Raw genomic sequence first — 23,812 nt, 5'->3', positions numbered from 1 at the left:
AATAGAAAGTCATTTTAATTTTAACAACTAATTTAACTAAATAGCTGTATTGATGTTTGTTATCGCAACACCAAATATTCACTTTATAATGAGATATGTATATTTATTCTCAGTGTTTTATATTTACAGCCAATGTCATTCCATTTGTACAAGATGACTAAAAGCACAATTTAACCGCATCATCCAAACACATTTGCTTTCCAGAAGAATGTAGCCGTAAATGTCCCACAACACGTGTGAGTACTCGAGTAACTGGACACGCAGCGATGACCTGGGCCCTGTTCCTCTGACTTGGTTCAACTAAGTCGATCAAATGTCCCATTATCCAGCTCAGATGCACGAGATGACATATGTCAGGCGAGGCTGATCCTCTCAAACCGTCTTGTCAGCAGTGGCGGCTGGTGGATTTTCCTTTAGTTCCAGTAAACATCCCAGCAAAAAGGCATCAAACACGCATTATTATTTGCAGTTAAATGTTTAACATTTATTCCAACAGTTTAACATAATAAAGACATCTTATTCCAACAATAAGAATAAGAAAGAAAACAAACAGTATTAATGAATTATATATATATATATATATATATATATATATATATATATATATATATATAACACAATATTCAGAATATGATAGGACTACCATATTGTAACCATTATAAATATCCAATATAAATATCATATAATTATATTAAAGGATAAATATGTTACAATATAAATATATTTATATAAAATCTATTAGAACACAGACACACACACACACTGCCAGCCAGCAAAAAAAGTGTCCAATCAACTGAAAAAGAGCTGTGGAAGCTGAAGGGAAACTTGAAAAAAAGTATTTTATTTATTTTTTATATATTGACATGCATGCATTTGTTTGAGGTGTGTCATGTCAACTGTAAACAAATTAAATATACTTTATGGGTACATAAAACCCATGAAGAAACAAGAGAACTGCATCCATTTGGTTTACATTCAGCGCATTGTGACCTCATTGGAGTAACCCTAACAAAAACAAATAAGTATGTACTATAAAGCAGTAGAACATCTTAACTCAACAGTTAGCGTGAAAATACACATGGAACCCTTTTGCTGAAAGACCAAACATAATAAATAAATGTCAGTGCTGGACCAAAACAGTCAAGTTGCAATCATCCATCAGTTTGTGCGTTTGTAGATTTACGTGTCGGCTTCATGGCGTCGTCAGCCGGCCTGCTCTGCTCCTCAAGCGCCCCTCCTCAGGAGGAGCTCACAGGCGCAGCCGACACACCAAGGTGGTGTGTCTCCACAAGGTGGAGACGGACCACTAAGCACATATTCACACCTTCACTGCAGACATCTTATCAGCGCTTGAGAAGGAGAAGATGTCCGCGCTGATCGCCACCCGACGCAGCGTAGACCACAGACGGTCATTTCCTGTTCCTATGCAGAACAGGAAACTAAAAACTGCTTTCTAAGATCAGCATACAGCACATTCTGGATGAGGCATGGAATTTAGACGGAGTAAGGAACATTCCGTTGAAACGCAGATTACGTACCTGCTTCTTTATTAGCCCTAATGTTTCAAATCTGCATGCGAGAGGCACCACGCGTTCTGTCCCTGCATGTCGGTTACTACAACCAGCAGACACACGGCGGGGGAGCCTCCTACTCTCAGCACAGATATAATGCTCTATTCCACACGCGTACACACAATTGTGTCGTAAAGCTGAAGTGTGGATCTCGTCAACGACCCCGCTTAAAAAGTAACACTCCCCATTCTCTATCTGCCCCTCCCTCCGTAACTCAGCAAGTCCACGACGTGGAGCCCCGAGGGGGGTCAGAGGAGGAGCTGGACATGAAGAAGCACCTCCTGCTTCAGACCAGCCCGGCGTCCTTGGCCATCTTGTAAAAGGCTCCTCTTTGTGCGAGGAGATTGTGGGGGGCGTCAAACTCTGCCATCTCTCCCTTGTCCAACACCAGAATCCTATGAGAGCCACAACACGCATTTGTTAGAACAAAGCCTCATTCCCCCGTGTGTCATCATCGAACATGGGCACCCACCGCCGCCCTGTAGCTCACCTGGTGTAGTCCATGACCGTGTTCAGACGGTGAGCTATCGTCAGGACGGTGCAGTCCTCAAACTGAGAACGGATGGTGGACTGGATCAAGTTGTCCGTCTCCATGTCCACGGCGGCGGTGGCCTCGTCTAGGACCAGGATCTTGGTCTTCCTCAGCAGAGCTCTGGCCAAGCACAGCAGCTGCCGCTGGCCGACACTGGAGGGAAGACACAGAGGCTGAAACAGAGGGGGCTCCCTGCGGGGGGCCGGTGTGCGCCGGTCAGGGCCGCCGCGTGTTTCTGCGTCTTTACGTGTCGACGCGCTGGTTTCACTTCCTGGTTGTAAAGTCCTGCGTGTGTTGCAGAGCGATTCACCTCCAGAACAACAGGTGGAGTCACGTGTTTTGTTGAAGACGACCTGGAGAGTCACGTCTTTGTGTGTGGAAGTCGCTGGTTGCTTTATTTATGTATCATAGACTTTATTGCCCCGTGCATCCACACTGCTGCTTTGCATCAAGGACACATTTGTCCCGTATTTTCCTCCACGACTTTGTTCCCCTCGTTTGTGGAGATCTGCCTCCATGAATCAGAGGCCATCCGGCGTCCTCATAGTCCGCCAATGACGGCTCATATTTAAAAGCTCTTCAATCTGATCCGTTCTCTCGTAAACGTTCTTCCTTTTAATAACGGCCGTATTGTGCTGTGAGAACGGAGACGTGAGACTCTAAAGGACGGAGTTAGAGACCAATCACAGCCTGGTGCTGCAGGAGGCTACGTCGCTTTAGACGCTAGTCTAGAAAAATGGGTCGATGCACGCAAGATATTTACTACGTAGTTGTATAGAGCTTTTTACCATATTGGTGATGCATTCAGGGTGTGTGGAGCCCATTTTCTAATGGAGGCAGAGCAATCAACTGTCATTGCGTATAATGATCCGTAATGAAAGTGGACCAGTGCGGTTGAGGCACAGTACGTTCCTGATGGCGTGTGTAGAAGGCGAACGTACCTGAGGTTCTCTCCTCCTTCACTACACTCATGACTGAGTTTGTTAGGCAGGCCGGACACAAAGCTCTGGAGGTGGGATAACTCCAGGGCCCTCCACACTTCCTCATCGGAGTAGCAGTCGAAAGGATCCAGGTTCATCCTCAGGGAGCCCGAAAACAGCACCGGATCCTGAGGAGACGGGGAAACAAGGGGCGAGCTGAGAGCAGTTCTAGGGCGCCCACCAAGTCGTCAGAGGGACGTCGGCACCAAAGCCCGATCGGGAGTTCTGCTACGTGCTGCAATGGGACTGGACACGATGGCCTTTGGTGTTTAGGTGTCAGCTTTCAATTATTATTATTCTTTTTTCTATTTTACTTCCATCCATTGCATCATCTTCAGATGCGGTTCATCTCTGCAGACCTGTGGTATAATGGTGATTCTGGACCGGAGCTCATGGAGGCCCAGCAGAGCAATGTCCACCCCGTCGATGAAGATGTGGCCCTCTGACGCCTCGATGATCCGGAACAGCGCCAGCGTTAGGGAGGATTTCCCCGCTCCAGTGCGCCCCACAATCCCCACCTTAAGGGAAGAGGAAGCAGGGAATGTTGGGCGCCACAGCCTGTACACACACACACACACGCACGCACGCGCACGCACACACACCTTCTCTCCTCGGTTTATGACGAGGGTGATGTTGCGGATGGCGAGGTCCAGATCGGGGCGGTAGCGCAGGCCGAGGCCTCTGATGTCTATGCAGCCGTCGGTGGGCCACCCTGGGGGGAGGCGGGAGGGCTCCTGTTTCCACTCCGCCTGCTCATCACAGGACACCAGTATGAAGAACTAATCTACAGTATAATCAGCTGCATTTACATCAAGTGGCACATCTTTGAAAGTCACATTATAAGATCTTCTTGAAGCCACCTGATCAACTACAAGCTGGTTTCAAATACTGAACAGAGTTTGTTAGTCATGTGCAGCGAATTTAAGCGGGAAACTTCAATTCAAACACTGGGATTATAAAGTTTACACTGCCTCCAGCTCCACTCACTGGACTCTAAATGGAATATATGTGTTGTAATCAGAAGGGCACGAGCTATTCTGGTCATTTAGAATAAACAGAGGCTGGATGTCCCAGTCTGCCACGAGCCCTTAAACGCAGCACGCGTTGGTGGATCCAACACGGTGCAACACATTTGACAATCTGACTAAATACAAAAAGGATGTCACAAATATTTATTTAGATTTCTATAAAGCAAACGTGAGCAGATGTGGGAAGCTGAAGTAAACGGCCTGAACGTGCATCATGTCTTCATGATGTGGGCATTGAAACGGTTTCATACAAACAGGCTGGGTCTTTTGTTCATGTCCACTACATCTACATCGTGCAGTACACTGGTGGGCCTGTTTCGATGTCTTGTGTACAAAGAGATTCCAGAGCGGTTTGCAGTTCTTTTACACAATAAGTGCTGCTCCCATCCGGCACCATGGCGCCTTTCTTTGTACCTCTTTCTCTGTGTCCCTGTACTCCTTCACTCTCTCCACAGCTACTATATTGGTCTCCACCTCAGAAGACATCCTCACCAGCCAGGTGAGGGAGGCCGTCAGCTGCACATGGGAGAGGAACAGGACAGAGGACAGGTGTCTCAGGTCTGTACATCCACACAGACGCCGGGACGGGAAAGTCATCGGCATTGAAGATCGATATTTGCATTCATGTGAGAAAATAATCATAGGGGATAAAGTACCTAAAGCTCATCTACGTGAGCCATGTCCTGCCTGTTATGCTGAATCCAGCCCTGGGAAACTAAATGCGGCCCAGCAGATCGGCAACGGGCTGAGGAGCCGACGTAAGGTCAATAAACGAAGCCGTGTCATGTTTTACCCTGAAAACAGGCTCCTTTCTCCAGCGAATGCATTACGCTGCCATTAACATGTGCAGAAATGGGACCGGCCTCGGATAACCAACAGACCACCGAAGAGGACAAATATAAATGCGTGAGTGTTCACCTGGAGGGCGTAGGAGATCGACAGCCCCATGATGCCTGGACTCAGGCTCTCTCTGGCTACGACGGCGAACAAGGCAGCAAAGGACACGATGCAGTTTCCCACAAACTCCAGACGAACAGCCAGCCACCTGCACACACACAGCCACTGGCACGGTGAGGACAGGGGGCCTGTGTGGGGACCCGGGGGCCTGTGTGGGGACCCGGGGGCCTGTGTGGGGACCAGGGGACCTGTGTGGGGACCCGGGGGCCAAAGAACAGAGGCTGTTGGGTGACCTGTTGGCTACGATGCCGGGGTAGTACGCCTTCTGGTTGAGGTCCACGCGCTGGTCACTCTCACAGATGAAGCGCTCCTGTTCCCCGAAGGCCCGGATGACCGACGTGCCCAGCAGGGTCTCGTTGAAGTGGGTGTAGATGGGTGAGCGGCTGACGGACTCCAGGCGCTTCAGTTGGCGAGACGACGCCACATAAAACCTCTGGACAGAGACGTCGGACAACGTCAAGTAACCAGCGTAGGGACATTTAAAGAATACCAGCCAGCCCGCTGAGGGAATGAACCAGAGGAAGAGAAAATGCCATCTGAAAATCCACAAACCTGCACAAAGAAGTAGAGCACACCCAGGAAGGGGATGATGATCGCCACCAGGGGCGTGGCGATCAGGATGATGATGCACGAGCCCACCACATTAAACATGGAGCCCATGAACATCTTGATTATGCTGGGGATCAATGAGTCGATGGTGTCGATCTCCTTGGCAAAGCGGTTGACCAGGTTGCCGCTGGGGGTTCGCTCGAAGAAGGACATGGGCGAGCGCAGGACGTCGTACAGCATGGACTGGTGGAGACAGCGGGACGCCAGGATGCCCCCGATAGACCCGGAGAGGGAGTAACCGAAGACCGCCAGGCCTACAAAGAGCACATGCAGTGGATCACATCAACACTCAAGTTTAGAGTCCTCAACCAGCCGGTATTCTTCTTCCCCCCTGCCTCCCCCTTTCAATCTATCGGCTGAAGAGCTCATCGGCTCTCGGGTGAAATACGGTCTAGCGATGCTCCTCCCTGATCCAGTAATTATTAGAATGGCTGAGATCTTTGATGTCCCTCTGTTGGGTGTTGATCTGTTAACGGTCTCTGCATCTCCTCACCTTGGAACAAGCCAAGGGCGCCGTACACCCCCAGCCTCATCCGCCTGTTGGGCTGAGTGCCATTGACCACGGGGTCGTCGGTCCACAGGCTGAGCCAGTAGTTGGAGGACAGGGAGCCCAGGTGCTGTGCCAGAAACATCAGCAGACTGACGCAGGACAGAAGCACTCCGATGGCTTTCAGATACGAGCCGAACACCGAGAGCTTGACCTGTGGAGGCGGAGCAGACCGGCTGGGGTCATGCGGTGGTTGGGACCATCGGCACACATGTTCCGTAGCTTCCACCTACCCGTCCGGTGCTGGCCTTGTCCGCCTCCGTCAGCTTGCCCCCCTCGGCCTGCTTGGCTTTCTTGCCCGGCACCTTGTCCTCCTCGCCCGTCTGTCCCGGTTTGGACACACGGCTTACTTCTGGACTGTTGCACACACCAATAGAAAGAGACGCATTATGTCAAAGATACATATTCATCCAACTGACCGAGCAGCCTGCCTCGTGTAAAATGTGTTAAACTCTTTCTCACTCTGGTAACATTTTCAAGAAGGAATGTTTTGCAACCAGAACGGAGATTTTTGAACTGAAACAAGTCATTGACCCAAAGCTTAGAGACAATCAGGATAAGAATACAATTCTGTAATATTGTTGTCACAGAGACCGTCCTCCGCTAACAGGCATGGAGTGTCTATCCAAAGCCTGATGGATTTAGATCTTCATTGGTTCGACGTGACCGTCACTCACCCAGCAGGAGCAGCGGCGCTGCAGCCCTCTGAGGCTTTGGTTCCACTCGTTGGCACAGTTTCTAAAGGTGGTTAAGAAAAGCATTTAGTGACAAAAGGTTTGCTCCATAAACACTAACTGCATCCACTCCCAACAACCACGATTACGTCCCCGCAGAAAACGTCTTCATTGGCGGCAATGAAGACGTCGGTGAGGCGTGCAGAAGGGCTCACCATCGTGGTCGGCGTGCTCGACAGCGGCGTACGTCCGCTGGAACTCAGCGAAGGCTCCCTCTGTGGCCATGAGATGCTGGTAGGAGCCCATCTCGCTGACCTCTCCCTCCACCAGGACCAGGATGAGGTCCGCCTGAGGCAGGTAGCTCAGTCCATGTGTCACCAGCACACGGGTCTGCACACATGCAACACATTATAGCTTTTGTGGTTGTGACCGATTCTGATTTACGCTTTCATTTCTCACCATCATAAACATTTAGCAAAGTCAATTACATTTATTTTGTAAAGGCCAAAATAATGAATGTGCCTCAGAGGGGTCTGCACAGCTCTGTGCCGGTCCCCTTGAATTAACACAGGAAACAACATTTACACACCGGATGCTGCAACGAGGCCCATCAATCACAGGTTAACAGACAGCGGACAGAAAGCGAGAACAGAATAAAGTTGCGATGGACAGATGTGTGACTGGTGTAAAGTGGAAGTCAATGATGACGCAACCACAAAATGGCACAAAAACAAGGGGTTAAAATGATGAGACGGCATATCCCTCCCTGGGCTGCACAAGCATGTGATCACAGTGTGTCGTTTGCATGCTGTAAATAATCAACTTAAGTAATATGTACTTTTAGAAAGATAGTAGACATGAACTATACTTTATAGACACAGAATCGTGATTAAGTTTGTTTTTCTTCTAAAGACTAAATCTTACAAGTAAGATTTGTAAACATGTGTGTATTTTAGACACAATGAAAATAGGAAGTCCTTGAAGTCTTTATACGAGAGTTGAAGGTATATTTACTACTATAACAAAACGTACTACCAGTACTTATACTGCTAATGCCACAACTTCTACTCATTTCACTACAATGACTAATAGTATTACTATTAGTACTACATTGTTGTTTATTTGGGTTTCACACACATCTGGAAGGAGCTGCACATGTGCAGTGCATGCAGGCAGCATGAGGGGGAGCAGTGCTGTATGAGGAAGGATTGATACTAGAAATATGCTAAATCCTTTCCTTACCAGTAGGTACATTCAACATTCAGAGCAGAAACCTTCATTACACATTATGATGATATGATCACACCATTGAAGAAGAAAATGATGAGTAATGCCATAGTTTAAATAAATACGCGTTGATCACAAGCGAGTTAACGACATCCTGTGAGGTTGGATCTCTCATTTAGCAGATATCCATATTTCATCTGTAGGCTGCTTACGTTCTGTCTGACAGTTCTCATCCTATTGCCTCCTACAACACCAATAGAAACCCCACCTGAATAATTAGCAACCAGCAAATTGATCAGAAGAGTTGTTGATAGACTGAACTCTCATGTGGCTGTTGATGTACACACCTTGTCCTTCAGCAGTCCCTGTGGGCCGACCACCTGCTCAAAGATGTGTTTGCCTACGTGAGCGTCCACAGCAGACAGCGGGTCGTCCAGCAGGTAGACATCCCGCTCACAGTACACGGCCCGGGCCAGGCTCACCCTCTGCTTCTGACCCCCGGACAGATTCACTCCCTGCGCAGGACCACCAGAGGGTTCTTCAGCATGTAACGGGATTAACGGCAAGAATCCTTCACACAAACGCAATTTGTGCGCTGCAGGTGGGCGCTGCAGAGGTGCCAGGGCCTATTAATCGCCCATCAAATATTTAAAAAATGAGCATATGCTTTTTAACTTTTTCTTTCTAAACTGTATACAGCTGCAATCAAAATGATTCAACCCCCCGTTGCACATTAGGTTTATTGGCAAAATATACAATTTCTCAGCTGTTTGCAATAAACTAATTACACAAGAATTGTTTAAGTAGTTTAATGAAACTAATATTACAAAGGTTTAGTCCAAATTCAACACAAAATGCTACTTTTAATGACAGTCTCAAAATGATTCAGCCCCTTCATGACGAGCATCTTCAGTACTTTAGCAATGATTCAACTCCCCGTATCAAGCACATCTGATGCAACAGATCAGAGGTTTCATTGGTTCACGTGTGCTTGAGAGAGAACACATAAATACCTGGTCAGGCTCCTTGTTTGTTCAGAGTGACGTTTGATTAGATGTTAGAAATATGCAAAGTCAAAAGAATTGTCCAAAAAGTTCAGAGAAGAGATCATTGCACAAACAAGGAAAATGATACACAAAGAAAGCAAAAGCACTGAATGTCCCTAGAAATACAGTTGGAAGCATAGTTCACAAGTTGAAAGTTGAAGGACCAGCGGCTACGCGACCTGGACGTGGCAGAAAGAGGAAGCTGTCAGCGGCTGCCACCAGATTCCTGAGGAGGCAAGTGGTCAAAAACCCTCGAGTGACTGCAAGACACCTGCAGCGAGACACCTGCAGCGAGACACCTGCAGCGAGACACCTGCAGCGAGACACCTGCAGCGAGACACCTGCAGCGAGACACCTGCAGCGAGACACCTGCAGCGAGACACCTGCAGCGAGACACCGGCAGCGAGACACCTGCAGCGAGACACCTGCAGCGAGACACCGGCAGCGAGACACCGGCAGCGAGACACCTGCAGCGAGACACCTGCAGCGAGACACCGGCAGCGAGACACCTGCAGCGAGACACCTGCAGCGAGACACCTGCAGCGAGACACCGGCAGCGAGACACCGGCAGCGAGACACCGGCAGCGAGACACCGGCAGCGAGACACCGGCAGCGAGACTTGGTGGCAGCAGGCACTGAGGTTCAGTTTGCACAGTAAGGCGCACACTAAACACTGAAGGGTTCCACGCCCGGACTCCAAGACGCACACCACTACTGACCCAACAGCACAAGAAAAGTGCTGAAAACCACATAAATAAGCCACCGATGTTTTGGAATTCTGTTCTGTGGAGCGATGAGACAAAACTGGAACTATTCGGGCCTGTGGATCAGCGCTATTTGAAGAAGGCGGTTGCAAAGCGACACCAAAGAATATTAGTGAACTGGAGGCCGTGAGCAATGGGCTCAGATTCCTCAGGAACGCTGTCAGAAGCTGCTGTCTGGCTGTGCATCACGTTTGCAGCAGGTCATCACAGCCAAAGGTGCTCAAAGTACTGAAGATGCTCGGCATGAAGGGGATGAATCATTGAGACTGCAGTAAAATCATTAAAAGTAGCATTTTGTGTTGAATTTGGACAAAACATTTGTAATATTAGTTTCATTAAACCACTTAAATAATTCTTGTGTAATTTGTTTATTGCAAATTAACAACTGAGAATTTGTATATTTTGTCAATAAACCTAATGTGCAATGGGGGGTTGAATCATTTCGATGTAGATGCCCTCAGAGTGGATGTGGGCAGTGAGGGGGCACACAGGAAGGACTAAAGGGGGACTGCACATGACTTGGATGGACACGCTACATGTGGTACCCTCTGCAGATTAACCCACTGTGAATAGATACCTTCTCTCCGATCTCGGTCTCGTCTCCAGCTGGAAGGATCTCGAGGTCAGGCTGAAGGGCGCAGGCCTCCACCACACGCTGATACCAGGCCTCTCGGCTCTCCTGACCGAACATGATGTTCTCTCTCAGGGTGGCGTTCTGGATCCAGGCCTGCTGAGGAACGTAGGCCACTGAGCCCTGCGGGGAAACAAACTAAATATCACGCCATTGTGCTATGATGACGAGCGCCAGACGGAGCACATTCCTGCCCCCCAGAGGACGAACCCGCACCTCATGGGTGGACTGAAATGGTCCGAGCACTCACGTGGACGGAAAGGACTCGGCCACGCTGATGCGCAGCAGGCAACCATGTTATAAGAGATCATTATGGAGTGAGACACAGACGCAGACTATTCAGTATCCTTAACCAACCACACGTCATGTCAGAGGTGGATTTAGGGGAGAGGCAGCTTCTCTTCCGTATCCTGAGTAGTGGTAAGTGAATCTGTCTACGTGTTGGTGTGTGTGGCAGAGCTCTGATCAGAGTGTGTGTGAGACGGGGACAGAGCAGACACCTTCACGGCCACACTTCCTTCTAGCTTGTCCATCTCTCCGAGCAGGGCCGACAGCAGCGAGGACTTTCCTGAACCCACGTGTCCCACCACCGCCACCAGAGAGCCTTCTGGGATGCACACGTTCAGCCTGCAGACGCAGATGGAGAAGCAACGCGGTTCACTTCCATTTACAGAAAGAATCTTTTTATACTAAAGTGCCGCGGACCCTGACAGTGGACGTCTACCTGTACAGAAGAACGCAGTAATGGAACAAAAGACCATTCTAGCCGGGCTACGTGGGTCTGACGTTACACAGGAGTGTAATAAATATATCACCACATGGTCAGCTATGAAGCGATGTCATCATGGACGAGAGGAATTTGTTGGTGTTCATTTAAAACATTCCGAGTAGTGTTTAAATAATTAAGTAGTGTGGCCAAGCTGGTGTTCACAGACCAACCTCTTGAGCGTCGGCGACTCGGCTCTGGACCAGCTGAAGACGCCGTCCACTATGGAGACACTGTGTGAGGCTGGGGCGAGGGAGGGCAGGTATATTAGTACACACACACACACACACACACACACACAGGAATGTAGCGCAGGGGGGGCGAGGAGATCAGAACTCACTGCCGACTGCTGCTTTGTGATCGACGCCGTCTTCCTGCAGCTCCGCGTGAGAGAGAAACACCCTCAGCCGCTTCAAGGACACGCTGGCCTGGAGGAGACACGGGGGGGGACACGCTCACGCCTACAGGTGTAATGGACCACAACCATTGTGGGACCGGGCCGACCCGTGTGCGTGTGAAGGTACGTAAAGATAGCGAGATGAGACCCAGCAGGTGGGGCGGCGATGGGGGCAGCAGTAGGTTCTCTGTTCACTGATGCAAGAGCACGTGTCTCATGCCAACGTTCCACCTTTAAAGTTGCCTTTGTACCAGACAGTGAACTATTTCTTTCTTGGGCTATAAAAAGCCAACAGCTTAATTTACTCAATATGAATATGAACTATTATAATAACTGGAAAAATGCATTTTATGCAGAAAATGCTGAAAGCTAAAAGGTGAAATGATTTTGATTTCTGAAAATACACAAATGAATATCAAAAACAAAAGCTGAAATTAACTTAAAATAAATGTATTTTCTGTAGTAAAATTAGTAGTATTAGTTGCGAAAATGAAAAAAAAGGTTCAGTTATGTGACTTGTGGGCGAATGAATTGTGGTACTGGCAGTAGATGTAATAGTGGTTTTAGTATCAATAGCAGTGTAATAGTACTTTTCATTATCAGCTGTAGTACTAATAGTAATACTATTAGTCATTGTAGTGAAATGAGTAGTAGGTGTGGTATCAGCAGTATAAGTACTGGTAGTACATTTTGTTATAGTAGTATAATATAGTAGTATAATAATAATATAAAAGTAATAATATTTGACCAGGATATGACCTTCAACTCGCATATAAAGAAGATTTCAAGGACTGCCTATTTCCATCTACGTAACATATCAAAAATCAGGAACTTCCTGTCTCAAAGTGATGCAGAAACATTAGTTCATGCGTTTGTCACTTCCAGACTGGACTACTGTATTTATTTGTTATCAGGCTGCTCTTATAAATCTCTTAAGCCTCTCCAGTTGATTCAGAATGCTGCAGCACGTGTATTAACAAGAACTAAGAAAAGGGATCATATCACTCCTGTATTAACTTCTCTGCACCGGCTCCCTGTTAAATCAAGAATAGAATTTAAGGTACTTCTCCTCACCTACAAGGCACTTGCTGGTGAGGCACCGTTGTATCTTAAGGAGCTTGTAACACCTTATTGCCCCACAAGGCAGCTGCGCTCCATAGATGCTGGTTACTTGTTGTTCCTATGGTTTTAAAAAGTAGGCTGGGGGCCAGAGCCTTCAGTTATCAAGCTCCTCTTTTGTGGAACCAGGTTCCACTTTCAGTCCGGGGGGCAGATTCGGTCAGCTCTTTTAAAGTAAAACTTAAAACTTTCCTCTTTGATTGTGCCTATAGTTAGGGCTGGCTCAGGTTAGTCCGGACCAGCCCTTAGTTAAGCTGCTATAGGCTTAGAATGCCGGGGGAATTCTTAGGACACACCAAGCTCCTCTCACGCTCTCGTTCTACCATAATTCAAGTTTTATTAATGCACATGACTAATTCAGCTTCTTTCCGGGAGTTTTTTTTGTGCTTTCGCCCCTATCAGGTCTCCATAGATCGTGGTTCCTTCGGGACCCTGGTCCTGACACCTACCGTGGCCATGCTGACGCCTGCTGCTGCCATCATCATCATCATCATTATTTTAGATATTAATCATATTACTGTACTCGTAAACCGACATTACCCTCTCCTAAAGTCTCTGTGCTCTCCCTCCCCACAGGCTTCTGTAGATGGTGGTTCTATGTGACGGTGGTCCTGCTGTGCCACTAGTAGTAGTATGACTAGTACTTTGCTTTCCAGGAAAAGACTCTCCGACCCAGGACCTGACGGTCAACTTTGGCAACTCCGACTCCGCCCACTTTGACTGCAGGAACTGACTGACTCCAACATCACTGACATCACCATCCTGTAGATACTCGCTCTACAACATGAGGAGAACACGTCCTCTTCTCACTCAGAAGGTTCTGATTCAGGCTCTTGTCGTCTCCCTCCTGGACTACTGTAACTCTCTCCTGCAGGTCTCCTGCTACCTCCATTCCACCTCTGCAGCTCATCCAGAATGCAGCAGCTCCACTGGTCTTTAACCTTCCTAAGTTCTCCCTCACTCCTCCACTCCTCCGCTCTCTTCATCCAGTTCTAAACATGGTGCTCAGGTACCAGGCTGTGAATGGATGGGGTCCAGCTTACATCCAGGACCTGGTCCAACCCGACATCCCGACCCGCACTCTCCGCTCTGCATGTGATAAACTGCTTGTTCCTCCTCACTGAGAGCAAAACACTCCACTAGATCTCCACTCTTTGCTGTCCTGCTCCTAAATGGTGGAAGGAGGTCTCTGAAGACATCAGGACCACAGAGAGCCTTCACATCTTCAGACTAAAGACACACCTCTTCAGACTCTACCTCCACTAACACACTAACTGACTGCAGCACTTACATTGGACTTATAATGGTTCTTATCTACAGCAAGTTGTAAACTGGCTTATTTGATGAAATCGCACTTTCTTGTTTCTTGCTCCTCTGAGTTTGTTTCTTTATTGTAAGTCGCTTTGGATAAAAGCGTCAGCTAAATGACATGTAATGTATGACTACTACTAGTAGTAGTAAGAGTCATTTTAGTATTAAGAGCAGTTGAAATACTAGTAGTATGGTAGTAGTTGTAGTACTACTAGTTGTACTAGTGATAGTAGTAGTAGTAGTAGTAGTAGTATTTGGAAGAGCAATAATTCAATGAAACATTGATTATGATTATCCTGAGCTTCATGGTTAAGGTACTGATAATCGCTGAGGCTTTTATTTTGAAATGATAGAACTGGGTGAGGGGGGGTCGGGAGACAGAATGTTTGTCCTTCAAACGAACAAGTTATTAATCGATGGGCCTCGTCACAAACATCACAGTAACAAGTTACTTGCTTTGGTGCTGCGGTTGAACGAGGCCTCTGTTATCTACGTAACATGAATCCGTCCATCTCTGCAGAGGTGAGGTGGAGGCTTTTATCTTGGTAGATCCCAGCTCACTAACCTGCACCATGCTACTGATGACCATGGGCAGCATGTTGAGAGGGAAACGCAGGATGTTGAAGAGGGCCAGTGACACGAAGGCCTTCTGGGCATCGAGCACGTTGTGCTCGTCAATCAGCACGTACACAGCGAAGGTCGACAGGGCGACCTGTGCACATACAAAGGGAGGCAGAAGAGCTTCATTAGAATATGTTCAAGTCCACTCACTTTTTATTTGCAGATAATTAGATGAGCAAGTCAATCTGCTGTCATGTATAGATTCTGTACGTTGTCTCATACCGGTTATTGATGGACAAATATATGTGTGTGTGTTTTTGGGCTCCTTTAAACATTGTTTTATTCATTCTATAGCACTTGGTCATCTTAAGCGTGTTTAAATGTGGTGGGTGAATGTACTTAACTTGCACTACAATGGGAATAATTATTTAATGACTAAGCTTTAAGTCAACTTGGAGGAGTGTGTGTGTGGCGTTTGTTGTGAGCAGCGTAAAACAAGTTGACACTCAAACAAATCCTGTTTTCTGATTCATTTATATAAATTATCGGGTTTGAGGAGCAACCTGGTAAATTTGCACGGCCAGTTGTGTTTAGGATTAAAGGGTCGGAAATGACTGTTTTTTTAAATGCTATTTTTTCAACCAATCAATTCGCAGCCCTAAACCAGACAATGTTGATATGTGTGATCTTGTGATCAGTGCCGTGGTCCAGTCGGTGCAGTCCGACCCACCAGGAACGGGGCACAGATCCAGGTGAAGGTCGACACGGCGCCCAGGTAGGCGGCCTTCTTCAGAACCTGCAGCTCGCTCTCTCTGATCTTGGAGACCTTGTCCTTGAAGGCCAGCTCCCAGGCGTACAGCTTCAGCACCTTGATGCCATTCAGCATCTCATTCATCAGCTTGATGCGGCTGTCTTTGCTCTTCATCTGAGCAACCTGACCGACAGAACAAAGATATCAAGGAACAAACTCAAATCAGACAGCAGCTTGACTGGGATCCTCAGCACGCTGGTTGAGTAGAAGCTGTGCGCTCCACTGGACTGAATGAAAATAACAGCAGCTCAGTAGGATATCCCCCCGAGTAATATTACGGGGAAGTTATCCCGAAGTACTGTATGGCTGTAAAAGGAACGGCTTGAGTGGCAGCGTGTGTGCGTGCGTCCTACCTGGTAGGTTTTGGTCTTCATGGCGATGACAGCATTGATGGGAACCATGAGAACCATCACAGCCACTCCAGCCAGCACGGACGGACCCAGGTTCTGCACAGCAGCAGATGACAAAGAGGGTTACTGCCTCCTGTTGCCATGTTGTTCTGTCCAAACACCTTCGTTTCAACCAAGAACACAAGAAGAAGCAGAAAGCACTACGACAGGCTTCACTGGAGCGCCTGTTCGCCGTGCGTCGGCTCCACCGATGTGGTGCCGGTTACCTCATGAAACAGCTGCAGAGTAAGAACATGACGTTTTAACAGTAAAAAAAAAGTGCCAGAAGAAAACTGGTGATGAAACCAACATGAAGAGGAGACAAAGTAAAAGAAAAGACTGTTCAGTGAAAAGTGGAGGTCCAGTCGAGAACGTCTGGTTTGGGATCCAGCAAAGACAATGATGTAATGTACTGATTGTAGGACGCACGACAGGGAGAAGTTAAGGAGGCCTCTGTAGTTGGGACAAGCAATTTCACAGTGGAAACCATAAAGCATCAACATACCCGTGCACCAGCTGCATGCAACGCGCTGCTCTTTTTGTCTTAGTCAGTTATGTGTTCATACCGAAGAGCTTACGTACCTGGTTGTACAAGTGCAGGTGACTGGACATAGACATTTATGTAGTCTTGATTTGGATGTTTACAGCGGTCATTTACATTTACATGGATTATAAATCAAGTAAATTGAAGCAAACCGCGGTCAACGTTACATAAAGTAAGCAGCTGTCTGAGTGGCTGGTACCTTTGGAAAGCCTCAGTGGCTGGTGAGCAGAAACGTTAGTGTGGAGCCCTGCTCGTACGAGCAAGCTCCACGTAGCCAGATGCTTTTTGTTCAGTCGGGTGTCCCACCCCACGCGGGTCTGAAGTACGCCTACCTGCCAGAGGAAGTAGAGCGCCAGCACCACCTGCAGAGGGGCGGACCAGATCATGTTGATGTAAGTGATGAGGTCCATGAAGCGCTGAGCGTCCACCGACATCAGGTTGACGATCTCTCCCACCGTGGAGGTGCGGCGCGCCTCGCTGCTTATCACCAAGGCCTGAAGGAGCAGAGTCAAACTGCAGATTCAACGGCAAAGCCTGACCGGGGAACCGATGGAGCACGAACAGGCTGCTGAAAGAGCTTTAGATTGTACTAAAGATATCACAATGGATCCATGCAAAAAGCTACTTAAAGCCTTAAACACGTCCTTGTTTGCTAAATAGTTCATACCATTTAAAATATTCTTTACCGTATTGCTAAGTTCTACATAAAAGCATTCCAAAGCTGCCGTACCTTCCTGTAGACGGCTCCTATAATGGCAGTGCGCAGACGCATGCCCGAGACGAAGCAGACGTGGAAGTACTTCTGGAGGATGAGCGACTGCACACAGGTACATATGAAGAGCAGCGCCGTGTAGAAGTACCCGTGCCAGGAGGGGGCGCTGGAGTTGTTGACAAAGCGGATCAGCAGCCTGGCCGGGAAGGAGCGAGGAGGAGGATTAGTGGCGTGGCAGCGCCGGCTCATAATGAAATCCCCAACACAACGTTGATCTTCACGGGCCTTTCAGACCTCAGCGAGGGAAAACAATCGTGTCCCCGTCCATTCGGAGCGCTGCACTCGGGCATCGGCCGCTCCCAACATACTGCGCACGGCTTCACTAGACAACCACAGCGAAAATAACCAGCCAGCACATGAATCATGAACGCCCTAACCTTTGACCTTTTGAATGCGCATTACAAGCAATCCCAGTGCTTCCAGCGCCGGGTTCTACAGGTCGGGTTGGGGTCGTTCAGCCAATCGTCACTCGTGGGCGCCATTGTTGGCTCTAGCCAGTGTGGCGTCTGAGGGCGGAGGCAGCGACCACTTTCTTCCACGCGGGTCTAATCGGATCCAATAGGATCAGAGAGGCGTGATTGGACAAACCGCAGCTGGACTTACTTGTGGTCCAGATTGTGACCGTGGGTCCGGCGCAAAAGCCTCCTGTGGAGTAGTTCTCAGTGCCCTATAACGTGGAACCTTCCCTTATGACGTAGGTCATTTATTTCTTCAACAGTAACAAAGTGATTTGTCACATAGTGGGGAAAGTATTTGATACACTGCTGATCATGCAGGTTTTACCACTATCAGCATTTCTCCGTGGGTACTTGTGGTGGCGGGCGTAGTTTGGCTCAGCTGCACAGGGGACGGAGCCAGGTGGAGGCATAATTGGCCTCAGGTGGAGGTAATGACTGTGTGTGTGTGTGTTTGTCCTTAAGTAGGAGAGATCCGGGGACTCAGCCAGGCTCTCGTGGTGCACAATGACTTGATTTGGAGGTCCGGCCTTTGCCTGCTCTAAACATTTATATTTAACCCATTTAATGCAGGTTTGAGTATCAGTTTCTTCTTCAATTCATATGAAGCAGACGGCTACGAGGCCACGTCATTAACAGTTTGTACACATCTGATAAAGCGTCTCTCACCGGAGGATCTCGGGCCCAACGAACATGAGGATGTCCTGGATGATCTTGTAGAGGCAGGAGATGAGGAAGTAGGGCCCAAACGTGAGGCACAGAGCCCAGAAGAGGGAGGGCTCCTTTGCTTTCTGGGCCTTTACAATTAGCACCTCCGACTCCACAGCGCGGCCCTGCTTGCCCTCACTGGGCGGAGCTTCTCTGGGGGAGTACAGCGTTCTCTGCTCCGTCCTGGAAGGACAAATTGGATAAATGGCAGACTGCTTTAATAATATAGTTTGTCTGCTATTTTTCTCCATTCACTCCAAGACGAGATCTCCACACAAGATGACGTGATTGTGAGAATAATTGATAAGTGGTGTTTTATTCATAGTAAGTGGACTGAGATCTAACCGGAGTAACAATGCCTGTATTTTTCTTTGAAGCAGTTCCTGACCTTTTGACCTTTTGGCACTCTACATTCCAGCGGCCCACCAGCTCTGGGACCACTTTGTGGGAGCGGTCCGCAGAGTTCAGGGACCACAGGTCCTTTTCCTCCAGAGGACGCCTGTAGCCCGTCACCATCAGCCTGCAGGAGACAAGAGGAGCATTTAAACATGACAGGCCTCTGCTGGGCTACGAGCAGACCCCCTGGACAACAAGACACCGCTCCATCAGCTCCATCAGCTCCATCAGCTCCAAGCGCGAGGGCGACCTGCAGAACAAGGTTCCAGTCTATGCGAAAGCATCGAACGGGTGTTTCCCTAGAGGAGACCACCTTCCAGCGTGAGGGGAAAAGACACCCATGGTTACACATTCAGGATCGGATCTCCTGTCAGTTTTACCGTTGAACCATAAACAACAACAGCCAGAGAAAATCATTCAATCAAATCATCACTATCATGACCTGATTGGTGACTTATCTTTTAAGACTGTGGTCAGTATTTCCTTAAGGAATGTAATCATTCCCTGTCCCCCTTTGGCTCTTCCCAACAATCTCATCTGAAAACTGCTGAGTGGACAGCGCAGCGACTGGCTCTAAAGTCTCTGTTGTCTTTGTCGTCACGCCACTCGGACGTCGAGTGTTTGCCTACCTGGTGATCCACCAGAAGGTTATTCGGGAGAGGAAATTGGCTCCACGCTCAGGGCAGGGGTTCTACAGACACAGATGTGCATGATCATCATCACCCGGATTTTAAACAACCGGTAAGTCAAGACACAAAACACAGATTTACATTCAATTTGACTGCATCACCAGTCAACTCCGACTAAGCATCCACACAAGCACGTGGAGACGTAGAGCGGGTGGGGCTGTAGGGAGGTTCCAACCATCTGCGCTCAGAAGCAAGGAGATGTGTGGACCTCTTGCTTCCACACACACACCTCGATGTAATCTCACCGAGTCTTTGACGGCTTCGGAGAAGAGAGGCAGCTGGTCCGTCAGGCAGGACAGGCACAGAGAAACCAGCAGCAGAGCGTAGTAGGTGTAGAAGGTGGTGTACCTCCACACAGACACAGTCAACGGCTGAAATAGAAACAAATCAGCCGTTGATCCTTACACACTAAACCCGTTACGTCCCTTTGGAACGGAGTCTAGACTGACCTGGTCCAGGGCCCGGGAGATCTTGGACCCGAAGGTGACTGTGGCACACAGCAGCGCCAGCAGCCAGTAGAGCAGCATCACGCCGGAGGACTGGACCCCTTTCATCCGCTCGTACTGGATTAACAAGGTGGCCAGCAGCTGCAGAACAACACACCACTGGATTTACTTTGCAGGGACTGTGCACACCGACCCACGGCGTACTGCGAGTCCATCCGCTGTCCTAAGGCAGCCGGAAATAAAACCCATAGGCAGGGGGCCAACGTGGAGACAAAACCCATACACAGCAAAAGAAAAGTGTACGACAAACGACCAGAGCAGACAAACAGGCTGCAATGCGTCAGGCAGAACACACACACACACACACATATATATATATCTATTCCACTGAAGCGCACAACATACTGAACCCTGCCGGTTGTGCGTGTTTGTGTGGTGGCACAGCGAGCCGCCTTCACAGAGAATGTGGATTTGCTGGACGAGCTCGTTGAAATGACACAATCACCTCTTTGCTTAATACAGTAAGTAAGTGGAGGCCGTTCTAAAAACCAGACACGCATCAGTACGTTTACTGAGATTCTGCCTTGTGGTGAGAAGGTTGCAGTGATGGTGACTTAAGGTCCTGATTAATTCACTGTCAAGTTTTAACTTGTGATTAACTATCAAAAGCTTCACTTTCTCTGAGAGGAGGCCGTTTCAACCAAACTGTAGTTTGGTGAAAGTGGAGAGCTGATGAGATGTTTAATAAGTTGCTCTGCAACACATTTCTCAGCCACTTGGGAAACAGCAGGAAGAACGATAACTAGAGACGTCAGTTGCTTCTTTAGATTATCCCATATTCTTATAGAATTGCCTCATCAACCATTGTAATGTATGGACCAGTCTGGATAAGTGAGCAATGGACTGTAACCCTTTAGACCGTCCCGCTGCATCCAGCTGAATTCCTCTGGGAGGTCAAACAAAGAACTGTGTCCTGTAACGTCCTGTAAAACACATTGTTCTGCTCTGCTGTATGCAAATAAGCCACACTAATATTTAGATACCTTATTATTTACACCATACACATGAAACGCAACCAAAACAACATCTGCACTGAAATATTCAAGAAAATACATAAACGCGGTCTACTGAAAAAAAGAAACACGCCCAATACGTCGGATCCCAAACACCACAAGTATGATGAGTCCAAACGGCGCTTTGCTCCACCTCAGGCTGAGGGTGGAGCAAAGACAAAGTCTCACCATGGTGAAGCCCAGCATGGTGGGACTGATGAGGTGGACAGGTGCCAGGACATTGCTGCCATAACTTCTTTCCCAGAAAGAAAAGAAAACATCTGCCCAGCAGATGATCCACAGGAGAAGACCAACAGCCTGTGGAGAGAAGAACATCATGTGACCCTGTGACCTTTAACCGCATCCTAAGTCATTATTGGGACCAGAGGTCTCCTTCAGCCCGGTTTCTCTACACACATGAGAAAGAACGAGGGCCGACTCACAAAAGAAAAAGGACATATCAACTAAAACAGAAGTGAATATGGGGTCACCGTTGGAAAGGTTCAGCTAGGACAGAACGGCACAAACATTAACTGGATGAAGGAACATCTACGTTGAAGGTCCTCAGTTTCTGCCTGACTAAATTTCAGATGGCACATATGTTAAAATTTAAATTCTTCAACCTCCGTGTTGGGCCTAAAAACGGCATTAGTGGATAAAAGCAATAAGGGGCCTTTATGGGTGCCCGCTCTTCTACTGCGGTCGATCCGTTACGCTACAAGTACCGACGTGCAAAGACCGATCCCTGGTGTAGAACCCCGCTCAGCGTGGGGCATCACTCACTCACAGTTTTGGCTCGGTTGATGTGACTCATACGTATGTAGCCGTGGTCGTGGCTACGGAGGTAGAGGAGGTAGAGGGGGGCGCATATCCAGAGGTAAAGGCATGGCAGCCACACCAGCACGGTGTTCTGGAAGCACTGCGTGAAGTCCGGCTTGGTCGTGTACCACGTACGGTTCCAATCCTGGGAGAGGAAAGGACAACACGCACGTACATACATGATGTCACAAGTCATGAAGTCGTTCTGTGGCAGGAACAAGCGGCGTCGGTGGGAGAAACAACGCTTCTCTGGATGAGGACGGACGGCAGTGTTGCGTTTGGGCCACTAGGAGCAGAGGGACACTGCGGATACATAACATGGTTACAACAGCTGGAGACACGCGAGGGGCCCTTCAGGTCCTCACGTCACAATCTCTGGTAAGACCGGATCCATTGACCCCCAATAGGCTCACACACACACACCACAGCGCCGTGTCGACGGGGACAACTTGGGGACCACACGGGGACCACACAGACAGAACATGGGGACAACACGTGGACAACGTGAAGACATCACAGGGACAACAAGTGGACAACACACGGAAAACATGGAGACCAGCCGTGGACATTATGAGGACAACACGGAGACCGGTAACGTTACGAGGACAGCGGCGTTGCTCGCTCGTTGCCTCCGGCAGGGAAACAGCTGTGTGAGCCGGTGGCCGGACCGAGCCGGACCGAGCCGGACCGAGCCGTGACACAAAGGACAAAGCCCAAACCAGCTCACCCAGAACGGATCGGAAGTGTCCGCGCTGCAGAAGCCGTGAAGCCCCATCCGCGCGCCGCAGGAGGATCCGAGCCGCGCCGCTTGCGAGCGTTATGGAAGCAAAGCTTTCGTTTTGTAACCCGGAGTCAAAGCGGAAGGTTGCGGCTTCGTCTTCTTCGTTGGTTGTGGACAAACCACGTGATAGGGACACAGCGCCACACAGCAGCGCGGCTCCACGTGTCCTCCTTTTTGCGTCCATATTCTTCATACATACAATACGTTTTAAAACGTCATCATTTAAAAATAGGGAAATATAATGGAATGTAACGCAGCAAGGCTCTTTGAAACATCTGTTCTTCTGTAAATGCATTTCTGTGAGCGAATGTATTTGTGTCTTCATTATGCAAACAAAAGAACTCTTGAGAGCAAATTTCTTTACTTCTCCTTTGTAGCAAACTTTGAATGGAGGCTTTTAAAAAATGTATGTTCGTTTTTCTCTTTTTAAAAAAGGTTTGACGGGTGCTGTTTGTAATTTAGCTTCACCTGGATGTGTTTATGTATTAAACATATGCAGGTTCGTAATGTCTTGTTGCATCAATAAATGTCCAGAGTGTCATTTCTTCAATGGTATAAATGGTAATTACAGATGATGAATGGCACACATGTTTAAGTCTAACCTGAAGAGAATTTAGCCAGAAGCTATGACACATTTTACAACACCTATAAATATCTAAGTATGAAAAGAAGTTTTCCCTCTGCTGTAAAGCTTTTTGGCTCACATGTTCTGTCATGGCCCTGATAATGATTCCTTATTGTAAGGAGTGAGATCTTTTACATCTTTAAGTGCTAAACTGTTGGAAATAAAGATATGATAAATATATTCAGACGCTTCCCTTCAAGACAGGGTCATAAATATGTAGAGCATTTAACAGTTACAGAGCGTAATATAAATCTTTTACCAGTTTGTCAGGGAGTGAACATTCAGACATGAAGCTGGTGAAGCATGTCAATAGTTTCTAAAAGAGCTTTTTTTTTTAAAGTCATCTTTAGCTGCGGTTACCATGGAAACCGTCAATGCATCTCTAAGTCTCAGTGAGGAAAAGAGACCTGATCAGCTGCAGCTCCATCGACACAGAAAAACAGTAAGAGCACTTTATTCCCCAATTTCCTTTCCACAAATGTTTTCTCTGGACTTTACGCTTATATCAGGGTTGGATTTATCATCTCTTTTAACTTGCACACACATTTTTTATAGATAAATAAATATCAAAAAACTCTTTCAGAGTTGTCTATGTCTGACTTGAC

At 48.0% G+C, this 23,812-nt stretch overlaps 1 protein-coding gene across 2 annotated transcripts; it reads right to left on the bottom strand.

The window, feature by feature from the left end:
- Positions 1–820: 820 nt before the first annotated feature.
- abcc1 (ATP binding cassette subfamily C member 1 (ABCC1 blood group)) lies at positions 821–23,411 on the bottom strand. 2 transcript variants are annotated; one of them, XM_040192135.2, is made up of 32 exons: positions 22,529–22,694; positions 21,770–21,946; positions 21,172–21,300; positions 19,934–20,071; positions 19,730–19,855; positions 19,425–19,486; positions 18,788–18,919; positions 18,361–18,582; positions 17,195–17,372; positions 16,920–16,958; positions 16,797–16,826; positions 15,885–15,977; positions 15,451–15,654; positions 14,725–14,871; positions 11,673–11,760; positions 11,506–11,575; positions 11,067–11,193; positions 10,513–10,689; positions 8,473–8,640; positions 7,114–7,288; positions 6,902–6,962; positions 6,458–6,581; positions 6,171–6,378; positions 5,621–5,931; positions 5,302–5,501; positions 5,030–5,156; positions 4,526–4,627; positions 3,686–3,832; positions 3,443–3,601; positions 3,045–3,211; positions 2,062–2,256; positions 821–1,966 (listed from the first exon to the last, which is right to left on the bottom strand). In XM_040192135.2, the coding sequence occupies exons 1-32, from the start codon at positions 22,574–22,576 to the stop codon at positions 1,858–1,860; spliced, it is 4,440 nt and encodes a 1,479-aa protein (XP_040048069.2). In that variant the 5' UTR covers positions 22,577–22,694; the 3' UTR covers positions 821–1,857. The 2 variants fall into 2 exon arrangements, with proteins under 2 accessions (XP_040048069.2, XP_040048068.2); XM_040192134.2 differs by having other exon boundaries at positions 16,797–16,958; positions 22,529–23,411.
- Between the last annotated feature and the right edge of the window lie 401 nt (positions 23,412–23,812).

This window comes from Gasterosteus aculeatus, chromosome 11, assembly GCF_964276395.1.
Source record: "Gasterosteus aculeatus chromosome 11, fGasAcu3.hap1.1, whole genome shotgun sequence".
Lineage (NCBI taxonomy): Eukaryota > Metazoa > Chordata > Actinopteri > Perciformes > Gasterosteidae > Gasterosteus > Gasterosteus aculeatus.
This window is presented reverse-complemented; position numbering and strand designations above follow the sequence as displayed.

Bases quoted from the DNA above. Each gene is read 5' to 3' on its own strand.
- abcc1 (XM_040192134.2), bottom strand. From the start codon at position 22,576: ATGGGGCTTCACGGCTTCTGCAGCGCGGACACTTCCGATCCGTTCTGG. The intron at 15,655-15,884 runs GTAGGACGCACG...TCTGTCGGTCAG, and splicing joins TGAAGACCAAAACCTACCAG to GTTGCTCAGATGAAGAGCAA. The intron at 3,602-3,685 runs GTGTGTGTGCGT...TCTTCCCTTAAG, and splicing joins TCATAAACCGAGGAGAGAAG to GTGGGGATTGTGGGGCGCAC.